Genomic DNA, 14,425 nt, shown 5'->3' on the forward strand with positions numbered 1-14,425 from the left:
CATCCATGGTTCTGATGACAGAACCAAAACACAGGTCAAACATCCATGGTTCTAATGGCAAAACCAAAACACAGGTCAAACATCCATGGTTCTAATGGCAAAACCAAAACACAGGTCAAACATCCATGGTTCTAATGACAAAACCAAAACACAGGTCAAACATCCATGGTTCTAATGACAAAACCAAAACACAGGTCAAACATCCATGGTTCTAATGACAAAACCAAAACACAGGTCAAACATCCATGGTTCTAATGACAAAACCAAAACACAGGTCAAACATCCATGGTTCTAATGACAAAACCAAAACACAGGTCAAACATCCATGGTTCTAATGACAAAACCAAAACACAGGTCAAACATCCATGGTTCTAATGACAAAACCAAAACACAGGTCAAACATCCATGGTTCTATCTTTGACAATCACTTAAAACTTGATGACATTGACAATGACTGGTTCCCCAAGCAAATGTTTAGTACAAGTCATGTGTCATATTCAAACCTAATATTACGAATTTGAAAACAAAATATTGTGATACATTTTTTCGCTCAATCTACCTTAATTTATGTTTGCAAGGTAATATCGCCCTCTATTGACATGGTTAAAACAGTTATTGCATCACTCTTTGAAAAGTTAGGCATGTTTTTTTTTACTTCTGTCTGAAGCTTTTGAATTTTATTACAGTTAGGCAGATTATTCGTAGTTCAGTTACCCATAGGGTTAACATTTTATTTACTATTGTGTGTGAAGTTAGGCAAGTCATAGTCTTGCTATATTGGTTCAGTACCTTTAATTGTACAGTACAGCGTTCTAGTAAATATGGCTTTATAATTTGAAAAGGTTTGAGGCCTTGTTTTGGGGTTGAAATTTTATTATACCAGGGACTTGTTCAAACTGGGATATTCTATGCTAATTGTATGAAAAGATAGAGAACATTTTTCAATTGCTTGTGTTTTTAGTCCCCGTTCGGACGCAGTCCGAAAACGGGGACTTATGTTTTGCCCTGTGTGCGTCCGTGCGTCCGTGCGTCCGTGATCACCTGTATCTCGAACATGCATGGACCGATTAAGTTCAAACTTCACTCATACATCACACATTATATGGGACATATGCACATGCATTTTTGTCATGATCCGATTAACGATAGCCGAATAGCGGCCATTTTAAGGCCGAAAATGCATCAAAATCGCACATTTTCACCATTCCGGACCCGGATCTCAGTTATGCATGGACGGATTTTGTTCAAATTTGGTACATACATTAAACATAATAGGACCTTGATGCACGTCATTTTTTTTTTCGGATCAAGTTCGAAATAGCCGACTGGCGGCCATTTTGTTTTAAAGAATTCAGTTCTGGATCCGTATCCGAGACATGTCTGGATTGATCAAGTTCAAACTTCACACACACAAGGTACATTATGTCACAAATATGTATGTGCATTTGTTTCATGATCTCATTAACGATAGCCGAATAGCGGCCATTTTAAGGCCGAAAATGCATCAAAATCGCACATTTTCACCATTCCGGACCCGGATCTCAGTTATGCATGGACGGATTTTGTTCAAATTTGGTACATACATTAAACATAATAGGACCTTGATGCACGTCATTTTTTTTTTTGGATCGGGTTCGAAATGGCCGACTGGCGGCCATTTTGTTTTAAAGAATTCAGTTCTGGATCCGTATCTGAGACATGCTTGGATTGATCGAGTTCAAACTTCACACACACAAGGTACATCATGTCACAAATATGTATATGCATTTGTTTCATGATCTCATTAACGATAGCCAAATGGCGGCCGCTTTAAGGCCGAAAATGCATTGAAATCGCACATTTTCACCATTCCGGACCCGGATCTCAGTTATGCATGGACGGATTTCATTCAAATTTGGTACATACATTAAACATAATAGGACCTTGATGCACGTCATTTTTTTTTTCGGATCAAGTTCGAAATAGCCGACTGGCGGTCATTTTGTTTTAAAGAATTCAGTTCTGGATCCGTATCCGAGACATGTCTGGATTGATCAAGTTCAAACTTCACACACACAAGGTACATCATGTCACAAATATGTATGTGCATTTGTTTCATGATCTCATTAACGATAGCCAAATGGGGGCCGCTTTAAGGCCGAAAATGCATTGAAATCGCACATTTTCACCATTCCGGACCCGTATCTCAGTTATGCATCGATGGATTTTGTTCAAATTTGGTACATACATTAAACATAATAGGACCTTGATGCACGTCTTTTTTTTTCCGGATCAAGTTCGAAATGGCCGACTGGCGGCCATTTTGTTAAAGAATTCAGTTCTGGATTCGTATCCAAGACATGTCTGGATTGATCAAGTTCAAACTTCACACACACATGGTACATCATGTCACAAATAGATATGTGCATTTGTTTCATGATCTGCTTAACAATAGCGGAATGATGGCCATTTTAAGGCCGAAAATGCATCAAAATCACGTATTTTCACAATTCCAGAACCGGATCTCAGTCATGCATGGATGGATTTTGTTCAGATTTAGCACAATGTGTTGTACATATGCAGGTGCATTTCGGTCATGATCTGCTTTGAATGTATATGTCACTCAAATATGAACGGAACGGGGACGTGTCATTGACAATGACTTGTTTTGTTTCATTTATGTTCTTGGTGTTGTATATGCTCTCAAAGATGCTGTTGTATTTCTTACAGATCACACAAGAGGCTGGTGAATTTATGATAACATTCCCATATGGCTACCATGCTGGCTACAATCATGGATTCAACTGTGCTGAATCAACTAATTTTGCATCATTGCGATGGATAGAATTTGGAAAGAGAGCCACTCATGTAAGTTTATTATCATAAATTACATTGTTCTCTCCTATATGTACTTAGTATTCAAACTTAGGTTTTGTTAAATGTATATTGAATGGATTATTTATTGTTGTGAGTTTAAATAATCATTCATCATTACATAGCTTTACTCTTTCTATAAATGGTATAATCCAGTATTGGAATGAAATGGTTTAAAAACACTGGTTTCATTGAATCATAACATTTATTGCATGTTTTCCGGAAGGCTATTCATTTTCACTATTATTTGGAATCTAGCTATTTTGTCAATGCCATTAAAAAGTGAATTGAGTAGTAAATCTGATGATGTGTGTGTGACTTCATCATGTGTGCAAAATGTGAAGATATCATTTGCATAATGTCATGTATGGTGGGATTATTTCAGGTATGTATGAACAAATGTACCTGGTATTACATCTGCAAAGTGTTTAAAAACTAGACTAATTTACTGATTTATAAATCAAATTCAGTCTGGTCTTTTAAGGACAGCAGAATTATAAGGAGCTGTGGTATTGTTGCTCACACAGCCAGGTAGACAATACTGAGGTCATGACATAGTTGAGTTGAGCATGTGCAGCACATTCATCACCAATCATGCTAGAATTATGAGATACCTCTTTACCCCATAAGCACCGATGGATCTAGGTGATCCAACTAAAACTACCAGTATAAATCTTATTTTCAGTGCACGTTTTCCCTAATGTTGTAATTTTCAAAGGTTTAGCCCACATTTTTAAATTATTACCCTGGCTAGCTTAAACTGTGATGAGAATGCTGCATACCTTCACCTAAATTGTCTAATGTTGACACTACTACAGTTTACGATTGCGTTATGGATTGTAAATCAGTTGATAAATAATAGTAAGGGTATTAATTGTCTCTTACTTAGTATTCAGATGGTTATACATGTGTGTGGAGAATGAGACAGTCTGGCTGTACAGATAATGAAAATAATCATACCATTTACACATCTTTTATTCTTATAAATTGAGATGGATGTTAGATTTTGAAATTGAGGTGAATAGTGTCAACTATTAGTTGTAAATATCCCCCAATTTCTTTATGCAGTTCTAAACTGAAAATCATTTGAACTGCATGCATGAGAAAAGATGATTATACATGGTGGCAACCCATCATTATCGTGAAAGATTAATGACATAAATACAATTTGCCCCAACCCTTTATGTTGTATGTGTGCTAGTTTAGGCACCTCCCTATTGCATGTGTCTCCATACAGCTTGCTCTACCAACCATGAAGATGTTACTCCTCCTAGAGGTAATTATCCTAGTGCTATTGTACACCTAGTTGTACTTATTCAGACTCTATTCATTCCTGTATTTTTAAACGATAGTTCCTTGCTTTATGTCCTGTGTAGAGGTGGTAAAGTTGTTATTGACCCTCATACATTGCAGAACCCCCCCTAAGAATCACAATTATTATCTTGTCTGGCTGTTTTTAAGACTTTTGTTTTCTATCATTATACAGTTGCTGGTTGTAACATGCACATGTTGGATCTTTTCCAGATACTCTGTGGGATCAAATATCTGTTTTCTGGAATTGTCCCATCATCCTAGAATAAGAGAATAGAAACACTGATAAATAAGTTAGCATAATAAAACACTAGTGTGTATTGTGTCCATATATATTTCAATCTAACCCTCAAGTATATCCAGCAACATTCAATCCATTAACTTACTTCATTATGCTGTGTACCATATATAGTTTTGAATAAATGTGTTGACAATTTTTTGGCAGATGACTTCCACTCATTGTGTTGTTAGAAATTACCATATAATCATTGTCAGTGTAATTTGCATGGCTCTTCAAGTGATTAACTTCCCCGACTGCCAACAGTAAAGTGTGAGTTGTCCGTAACTTTGCCTTTTCAAATTACTAATAAATATTAAAACTAGAATTGTGTACTAATTAAAAATTTGTTTAACTAGCCTAATACAAAACCATTACCATTAGTATACTCTTTCTAACTCAAACCTCACATGCCCATCCGTGCAGTGCTTTAACTTCTGGTTTGAAATTGTGCAGTAATTGACAATTTCGTGGGGCACTCTTATATTTCATCTAGGCCATAGCCCCCGTGAATTTTGAACCCTTCAATATCTGTGATTATCTTATGCCTCATACCAGTCTAATCCCATTTTAAAGTTGTATGGTTGTCAACATTTTACTGAAAGCTTTTTAAATCAAGTAACTTTTGTGGCATTCCCAAGCTATCCTGGTCAAAACTGTATTTCCTCATTTATCGACTACAGTGTAGTGCTTTTTAGTTTTGAATTCTTTTTTTGGAGTGTGCTAAACACAATGACTATATTCTGTATTAGTAGCACATACACCTGTGTAAATGATAGTTTTGTCTATCATCATAATAAGTAATATTTCAATAATCAAGTATACAACAAATGCGATTCATTAAGTTGAAAACTCAATCACAACAGAATTTATGCCTTTCTCACTGCTTTCCAGCCCTACAAAGCAGTGTGCCCTCTATCCATTTTGACCTGTCACTGGCACAATGATGCAACCATAAATTGTGATTTTTGAAGCAATCAAAAAATGTGGTTCATTTTTTTTTTGACTCCCATGTGCGAAGCACAAAATGGGAGTCTTTGCAGTTAGTGTGTCTGTATGTGTATGTGTGTGTGTGTGTGTGTGTGTGTGTGTGTATGTGTGTATGTGTGTCCGACTGGTCCACTGCTATCTCAAGAACCATACATCGGTTTTTGATGAAACTTGGTGCATAGATGCTCTGGGCCAATGCGCAGATTTGATTAGGTTTTGGTAAAAATCCATGCTCGTTAATTACCTAATTTGCATGATAATTAGCTAATTTTTAGCTGTTCTATGACTGTTCCACTGATATCTAAAGAACCACTCTTTGGATTTTGATGAAACTTGGTACATAGATGCTTTGAACATGTGCGCAGATTTGATTAGTTTTTGGTAAAAATCCGTGCATATTAATTACCTAATTTGCATGATAATTAGCTGATTTTTAGCTGTTCCATGATTGTTCCACTGATATCTAAACAACCACTCATTGGATTTTGATGAAACTTTGTACATACATGCTCTGAACTAATGCTAGGTTTTGATTAGTTTTTGGTAATAATCCATGGATACTAATTACCTAATTTGCATAATGATTAGTCAATTTTTGGTTTTTCCACTGATATCTCAAGTACTAATCATCACATTTCAATGAAACTTGGTACATAGATGTCATATGACACTGCACAGACCTGATAGTTTTTATGGTAATATCAGTACATATTAATTACCTAATTTGCATAATTAATTTTCAGCATTTGATATAAGTACTAATCATCACATTTCAATGAAACTTGGTACATAGATGTCATATGACACTGCACAGACCTGATAGTTTTTATGGTAATATCAGTACATATTAATTACCTAATTTGTATAATTAATTAATTTTCAGCATTTGATATAAGTAGTGAGCATTACATTTCAATGAAACTTGGTACTTACATACTCGAGGACTATGCAGAGATTGATTGTTTCTGATAAATATTTGTGCATATTAATCACCTAATTTGCATAATTAGTTAATTTTCAGCTTTTCCACGGGTATCTCAAGTACTAATCATCGCATTTCAATGAAACTTGGTACATAGATCCTTTAGGACTATGCAAAGACCTGATTAGTTTTAGGGCAAATAATTGTGCATATTAATAAATAATTTGCATAATTAATTTTCAGCTTTTCTACTGATACCTAAAGTACTAATCATCACATTTCAATGAATCTAGAATTATGCAGACCCAATGAGTTTCTGGTAAATATTTGTGCATATTAATCACCTAATTTGCATAATTAACCAACTTTCACACTGATATCTCGGGTACTAAACATCACATATCAATGAATGTACATGGATGCTGTAGGACAATAGACAGACCTGGATAATTGTGGGTTAAAACCTGTGCATATTAATTACCTAATTTGCATAATTAACCAATTTTAAGCTTTCACACTGATATCTAAAGTACTAATTATTCCATTTCAATGAAACTTAGTACAAAGATGCTCTAGGACAATGTACAAACCTAATTAGTTTGGGGTAAAAATCTGTTCATATTAATTCCCTAATAAGCATAATAATTCATAATTTTTTGGTTCTAGTCACATTTCAATTAAACTTGGAAACATAGATTTTCTGTTACATTGCGCAGACCTCATTAGTTTTACACTCAAATCTGTTCATATTAATTTTCTGATTTGCATAATTAGTTTTCAGCTAAGTAATTTCGAATTATATTTAATGTGTCTCCAATACTCTCAGCACATGGGAGTTCTTTCTAAGCTTTCTTTGATTTAAAAAGTCCTTTCTCCTGAAAAAAAAGGTTATTAACAATGAAGTGTTTCATAATCTAATATTGAGGAATGAATTTATTGATGTAATTGTACATAAATTACCTCGCATGCTGACTAAATGGGGGACACCCAACTATCATACTCTCCCCAGCGCTTGACAAACCAAATGAATGTTGCTATACAGTCCAAATTGAATCACTCAAATTTCTATATTTATTTTTTGATTCACAAGAATCACAAACCACTGAATGTTAGAGGCACTCTGCTACCAAACTACATCTTAGTGTTTTATCAGTTTATTTCTAGATTACCTAATATTGGTTGTCAAAGCATAGTGCTAATGTACTTTTAATTTATCACTCAGATTCTAAATGATCATTTTAATGATTCATTACAAGTCATGTATTTACACTACTGTACTTTAGATGTCAGCTGCCAAATATGTTATAGGTTAAATGCTTTTCAATTGCTATCATATTAAACAGAAAGCTTCTTAGTTGCTATGATTGGCAGCTTTTTCTAATACTTCTCAATTCATTACCTTCCTATTGAGGTAATTGAATTGATGACTTTGATAAAATGTCAATGGCAATCTTTCTGTTCAAAGGTTTAGGTTTAAATTTTGTGATCGTATGCTATTAATAGAGGAATATAGTGGAATGGAATGTAATGTTAATGTATTGCTTTATATAAAAATAATTACCATTACAACATGGTATCTCACAAGATATTATACAGAAACATTATACCTAACTGACTAATAAATCCTGCCGAATGTTTGCAAACATCAGCATCTTGAACAAGCTCAGCATTCAGTGTATAGCAGCAGCTAATACAATATGCAACAATCAATACATACTTGAATGGATCACAATTACCTCCAAATGTTCCTATTCATAACTATAGTTATTACTTTTCCACAGTTTCAGCACTGAAATTAGCAGAAACTGTTGGAATATTTGTGAATTGTGTGGTTTTGAATGAAAAAATAATGGTTAATAGTGTTATCCTCAGCTGTCATAAGAATTTATATTTTTTCATTTTTAGGTGAGAAATGGGTCATAAAATGGATGATGCATTGATTTCACAATGACCGAATTTCACAACTTGTGTTTAGTTTAGAAAAGTAGCAAGGAAAAATAGGGAAAATTAATAGTAGATAGTATTGATAGATTGATTTGCATGACAGCCTTGTAGGACAGTTTTATCAGAGGGTGTAGTTAAAACTTTAGAATTGTTGGCTGTATATCAGAAATGAAGAAAAACCACATTGTGACCAGCATGCTTTGCATCTTTCAGCAAATGACTGCCATACTTTTTGTAACAAAGTTTTGCCAGGGCTCTTTTTGAACAATAGCTGCTAATGCTTAATGTATCACATGTTTTCCTGCTAATGTACACTTCACTGGTGACCTTTTCAAGAATGTAAAGCAAGCTGTAAGTGAGAAAAAAACATGAAATCCTTGATAAGATCTGAGACTTTTGTACATGTGCATGTAGTAGACAAGCACCTGAGAGAAGTGTAGTTAGGTAATGCATTGTTTGAATCACTCTACTTGGCACGCTTTAAACCAACAAGTGATGTATTGTATAACCCCTTGTCAGGGCTACAGTTAGTGTTACAGCTGAACTCTCCCACCTGTATCACTGGATTGCCAAGTAGAGTAAAATGAATGTGATCTGGTAATCACTCAGCAGGTCTTGAACTACGCCATTTGCCAACTTTCAAGGGATAATATTTCTAAAAACTCTTTATATCAATTCAAATTGTGATATAAATGTGTAGCTGTTTTGAGGACATCAAGTTCAATCAGGTGTATCAAATTTATATGCAGGATTTGAAATTTATTGGGCCATGACGACAATTGCTTTGATGACCCACCTTGACGCACTTCATAATTTCAATCAGTCGAAGACATTTTAAGAAATTTTAGACTTGAAAGTACCCATAGAATACCGAATTTGCACCAATTGAGTTCACCTCTCTTTTTTTTCTCAGATTAGAATTATGGTGAAAACAACTATGTTTAATTCAGTCACTCTATTAATGTGTATCATCTTTATATTGCCTGGTAAAGTAGCTTTATATTCTGTTTTCAAATGAGCTTTTCCAGTACTCTTAATTAGTCAAAATGGAATATATAATATTACACATAGTACATGTGTAGTGATGCTAAAACCATCATAGTCATTATGCTGAATAGTTAAGCTACAATAAATTGATTTTCTTTGTAAGCTTTATTGCTCCAGACTGAGTGGATATGTTATTGCATGAAATCCAATATATAATATGATTTCTTAAAGATAATGACATTTATTCACTAAGCTTTTGAAAATAATTATGTATATATACCTTTATTATCTGTGATTTAGTAGACCAGTTTATGAAATATGGTATTATAGAGTCATGGGTGACTTCCTGGCGTCTGGTAATTTCAACAAGACTCATACCCCTGGTACATGCAATTACTGTTTATGACCATGTAGCAATGCCGGTGATAAGAGCAGATTTGTCGTCAAAACTGAAACCTTGTTGATGGCAGGGGTTATTCTAGTGTGGTTTTGTTCATTATGATACAAGTATGGCAATAAACTGAAATGTATGATGGGTATTGACTCAACATATTAACAAGTCTACCAAGTCTACAGTACATTACACTGCTTGTTGCACCCCAAAAAGAGTGCTAAGTAGAGCAGTTTAAACAAATTATGTACTGAAGGATAAAAGATGTGCCAATGATCAGTCATATCCTCTAAATTTCAGATCACATCTTTCATAAATTCAGCAAGAGTGACTCAAAAGATCAGTTTTCACACTGACTTTAGTAGGGATTAATCAGATGGAAGAGGGGGGCACATTCAGTACTTAAAGCCCTGCCCCTTATTTTAGTCGAGTAGTCTGCTCTTTATCAACTTTTAGTACAACCCTGATTGAGTGCTACAGACTGTAAAACTGATAATGCAGGTGTCAAAAGAAAGTTTGCCTCCCCATTAACCTCCAGTCTGGTAATGTGACCAAACTAAACGGAATCGCTAAATATCATGCCAGTACATGTACACAGTTTTTGTGATAGCATTTAAAAACATTCAACCACATTAATTTTACAAGAGTTTGTTCTGTGATACAATTGTTTTGATACTTTATCTCACTTGATAGTATAATGTAATTTCACTACTAACAATTTTTTAGATTTTCTCAGACTTGCAAATTTTGTACCTGATTAATTCCTAATTAAATATACCTTTAATATACAGTTTGCTCCATTAGAAATGCATATAAACTAAAACTTGCACTTATTGTATCCTTGATCATTAAAATATGGCTTATTTCATTCATAAACAAACCTCTATCATTCATATAAGGGCATACACTTCTAATAGAGCAAATACATTAACAGTACCCATTCAATGATTCTAAATAAAATGTCTAAAAGTTTCTATGCCTTTGAAAACTAGCAGAAGTTTGTCCTTGTCTACCCTAGGTTTTTCCTGTTTACACTCACTCTCAGTTAATACCATATTAATATTCAGAGTGCATCAAAATATGACTTGCCTGCACCAGAGTTTGATGGAGGTGATATAGTATGCCTTAGTTGATACTGTAAAGGGGGTAATTATTCACTGGGTTTTAATTTAGCTTATTTCGCTGACTGGAAAAATGCGCTAAATTAAAACACAGTGAATATGTAAAATTTAGCATAGAACACATTATCTAAATGACGAAACAGTGAATTTAAAACCCACTGAATATGCCCGAAATGGTAAATCAGTGAAATTTAAACCCAGTGAAAATTAGTCATTTTACAGTATAACATTAACACAGTTTAATAAAGTAATAATTTAGTGTACATGTGTGTTACTAAACATTGAAAGTGTGCCAAACCACCTGTACATGGATGAATTGATACACAATTATAAAGTCAGTAGTTTCAGGTTGCGGTATTAATTTTGGGAATGTTGTTATTGCTTGTTACGGATCTTGCCGTTACACTGAACACGCACTTAATTAGCTTCAGGGCCTGAGAGTGCAGCATTGGCCGCGCCGGTATTCCACTTTAATGAAGTTTTGGCAGCTTCTACAACATATGCACTGAATAGTCAAAAGATATAGGATTTCATCCAAACAAAAAAACACTCCAGATTGACGTAATGTTTGCATCTAGCACATGATTACATTTGTTCCCGGTCAACATAGCATAAAGGACAAACTGTCAAGGCGCTCTATGGATACCGATGCAAAGTAGCTGTGCTAAAACTTCCTAAAGACCTCTGCAGACACTTGCCAGAAAAGAATGCTTTTCATAGGTTGTAGTCTAAAAACTATTTGCCACAACTTATGTCAAGAAAGAATGATAAGCAATAGCAAAGGAATGCAGATAATTCTACTCTGCTAGACTGTTTGGAAAATTCTTTTATTCGTATTTTGCTTCAAATGGGCAGTTGAAAGCCATATTCCACTATTGTGTGTTTGCTCTTGACATTCAGAGTTTTTGAACTCTAAGTTGAGGTTAAAATATTCATGTCCTGGATTGAGGACATGAACTATAGTCATTATGTTTTTGTTATCTTTCAATTCAGTGTATAACAAATCGTGATAAAAATTAGTTATTCGGTGTAGGATACTGTCAGACCGAGTCTGTCATGGTTAATTGAACATTGTTGTCTTTATGTGTGTTATTGTATGTAAATCAAATGTCAGATTTTCTTTCTCTGTGATTGATCCTCTTCATGTACTTTACATACCTTTCTAAAAAAAAACTTATTATTGCTCTAATATACAATAAGAATAATATTTTCAAGAAATCCAGACTTGAATGTTTTATCGTGCATCTACTGCTGTAACCTACATGTATGATAACAGTAATTTCTACTAACTTCATCCAATAACTATGCAAATTTATTATGTTAAACTTTTTTTTTAAACCTAAAATAAATATTTTAGCAAACACTTTTGTAATTTGATCAAAAACATTTCTTTTTTTTGCTAGGCCTAATCGGGTTAAAGGGTGATGGTTGTTGTGCCGTTTCCTGTTTGATATGGGACTCATAGCGACATACACAACACATGTAAAATACATTGTTTATTTACATGAAACTTGAACATGTACAACTGTTTAAGGTTCATTCAAATATATATTTTTGTATTCCAAATAAAATATGGGTGAATGCTGACTGACTATATCATGTAACTTTGTATGAAATTTCGACAGTGGTTATCGGTCTCAGTGCTTATGCAAATTATTAATCTGTCGCTGATAGTGACTGGTTGTGATCTTCAAAAGCTGTAGTTAGCTGTACTTACTTGTAACATTTGCTATGGGTTTCAGGCAATATCTTTGTTGTACAATGTACTTTACATAAATTTTGTGAATAACCTCGTATATAAATTAAATTATATGGCCATTGTGATTGGTCAGAATGTCAGATGCACTATTCATATATAAATATTTAACATGCCCCTTTGTAGATCTGTCCTAATAATTTGTTCTAAAAGCAGAATCTGGGCTAATGTGGTTGTTGTAATGGATAATTTCCCTGAGTCAACAAATGAGAATCAATTTGATGTAGATGTACTGCTTAGTCTCAAAACCACACATTCATTGAAATGATTTATAATAGTGCTAATAGAGATTTATTTCTGTAGTTCTGTATTTCCATCACTTGGTTCACTTCACATGTGTATGCATACAAGATAAGTGCTTTAAAAAGTTTTGTCCAAATGCTCTCGATCAAAGATAAAGATCTGCCTTTTTATTGTATGTATGGTGGGAACATTGCCAATACCAGCTCACTTCACTGATGGTAAAACACTGATAAATAAATAGACAAAGCTGGAAATGAATTGTGCGATGTAGAGCGTGTTAATAGGAATGGAGTTGAGATGTAATCACAATTAATGCTTCCTTAACGGACAATTTAATAAGTAATTAAACTTTTTGATACCATTGTGAGTGGTATGCTTGCTGAATGAATGTGTGTATTTACTAATGACGACCACATTTCAACTTCAGTTAGTGGCTATACTTTCTTAGTAAGCACAAACATGCATGTAATATGAGTAATGGTTTAGTCAATAACAAATACCAATTGATTCAGTATTGGCTGACATGAAAAGTGGATAATTTATATAAGTTGATGTTAAACATGGTTATTTGTATACCATATTATAAGCTCATCTCAAATAAAAGCACATATAAACCAACAATTGCATTATGACCATGTTAATGCAGCATCTACTGAAAGGTAAATAAAGCAACTTTTTTCTTGTTTGATAGATAAGGATTGATTAGCAAATTTAAACATTTCATTTGTATCTAAATACTAAATAAAAGAAACTGGTAGTTTGGAGACATTTGTGACTTTCTTATAGACCATTTGAATTGAAACAATTTGGAATGTAGATTTTTAGCTCTTTGCTTTGTGTAGTATGAAGGACCATGTTTTGATTTCATAAAGTTGTCTACATTGAACATTCATGCAAAGTTTCAGAGAAAAATGCTTGAATGCCTAAGTATAAAATAAATATTTATTGATATTTCACTCTGAATTTCTGTCTACTTTATTGCATACTGTGCTTAACAAGCCTTATACTATAAATGTCTAGAGGCTCGAAAATCACTCAGATATTTCAGAATGACGTTGTAACAAAACATGATGCATTTCCTGTAAAAGAAGTTGTTTATTGACTTGCATAATAAGTTACGTGTAAATGTAACTCCTTGGTGTTTGTTTATTGCGTGATAATTCACACCTGTCTCTACACAAAGTCTACACCACTCATTCTAACTCACCGAACCTTAACAAGGTTAACAAATTTTGAAATTCCAGAGGGAAATGCATCCCTACTTTCCTTGTCACTTCCAACAAATACCTTTGGATTTGTTTTCAAGCTTTAGCTGTGACTGGAATAATTTTCATCCTGCGTAACGTCTTCCGTTGACAGCTTGTTGATGTTTTTTCCACTATTAATATATGATATTATTTAGTTCTCTACCGTTTTTCAGAATTGTTCAATTGTAGTACCATCTAGGTCAGAGTGTCCTTGGTTCTCAAAATGGCTACCACCATTAAGGTGGTTGGCTACCATTAAATCAGTTGATCAGATTTCCTTTATGTTTACACTATGGTTGTATTATATGCTGTTATTCACAAAATCCAGTTATAAATATATGGTTACCGAAATACCTGCTGCACAAAACACAAGTCTAAACATC

At 34.0% G+C, this 14,425-nt stretch overlaps 1 protein-coding gene across 1 annotated transcript in view; it reads left to right on the forward strand.

The window, feature by feature from the left end:
- The window catches only part of LOC100329036 (jumonji domain containing 2c), a 40,495-nt gene that overhangs the window by 7,398 nt on the left and 18,672 nt on the right, over positions 1 to 14,425 (forward strand). The window contains exon 7 of the mRNA XM_006813305.3: positions 2,710 to 2,847. Coding sequence (XP_006813368.3) covers positions 2,710 to 2,847 — 138 coding nt within the window. The remainder of the gene's footprint in view (positions 1 to 2,709; positions 2,848 to 14,425) is intronic.

The sequence above is a fragment of the Saccoglossus kowalevskii genome, chromosome 9, assembly GCF_978046115.1.
Source record: "Saccoglossus kowalevskii chromosome 9, keSacKowa6.1, whole genome shotgun sequence".
In the NCBI taxonomy this organism is placed as follows: domain Eukaryota; kingdom Metazoa; phylum Hemichordata; class Enteropneusta; family Harrimaniidae; genus Saccoglossus; species Saccoglossus kowalevskii.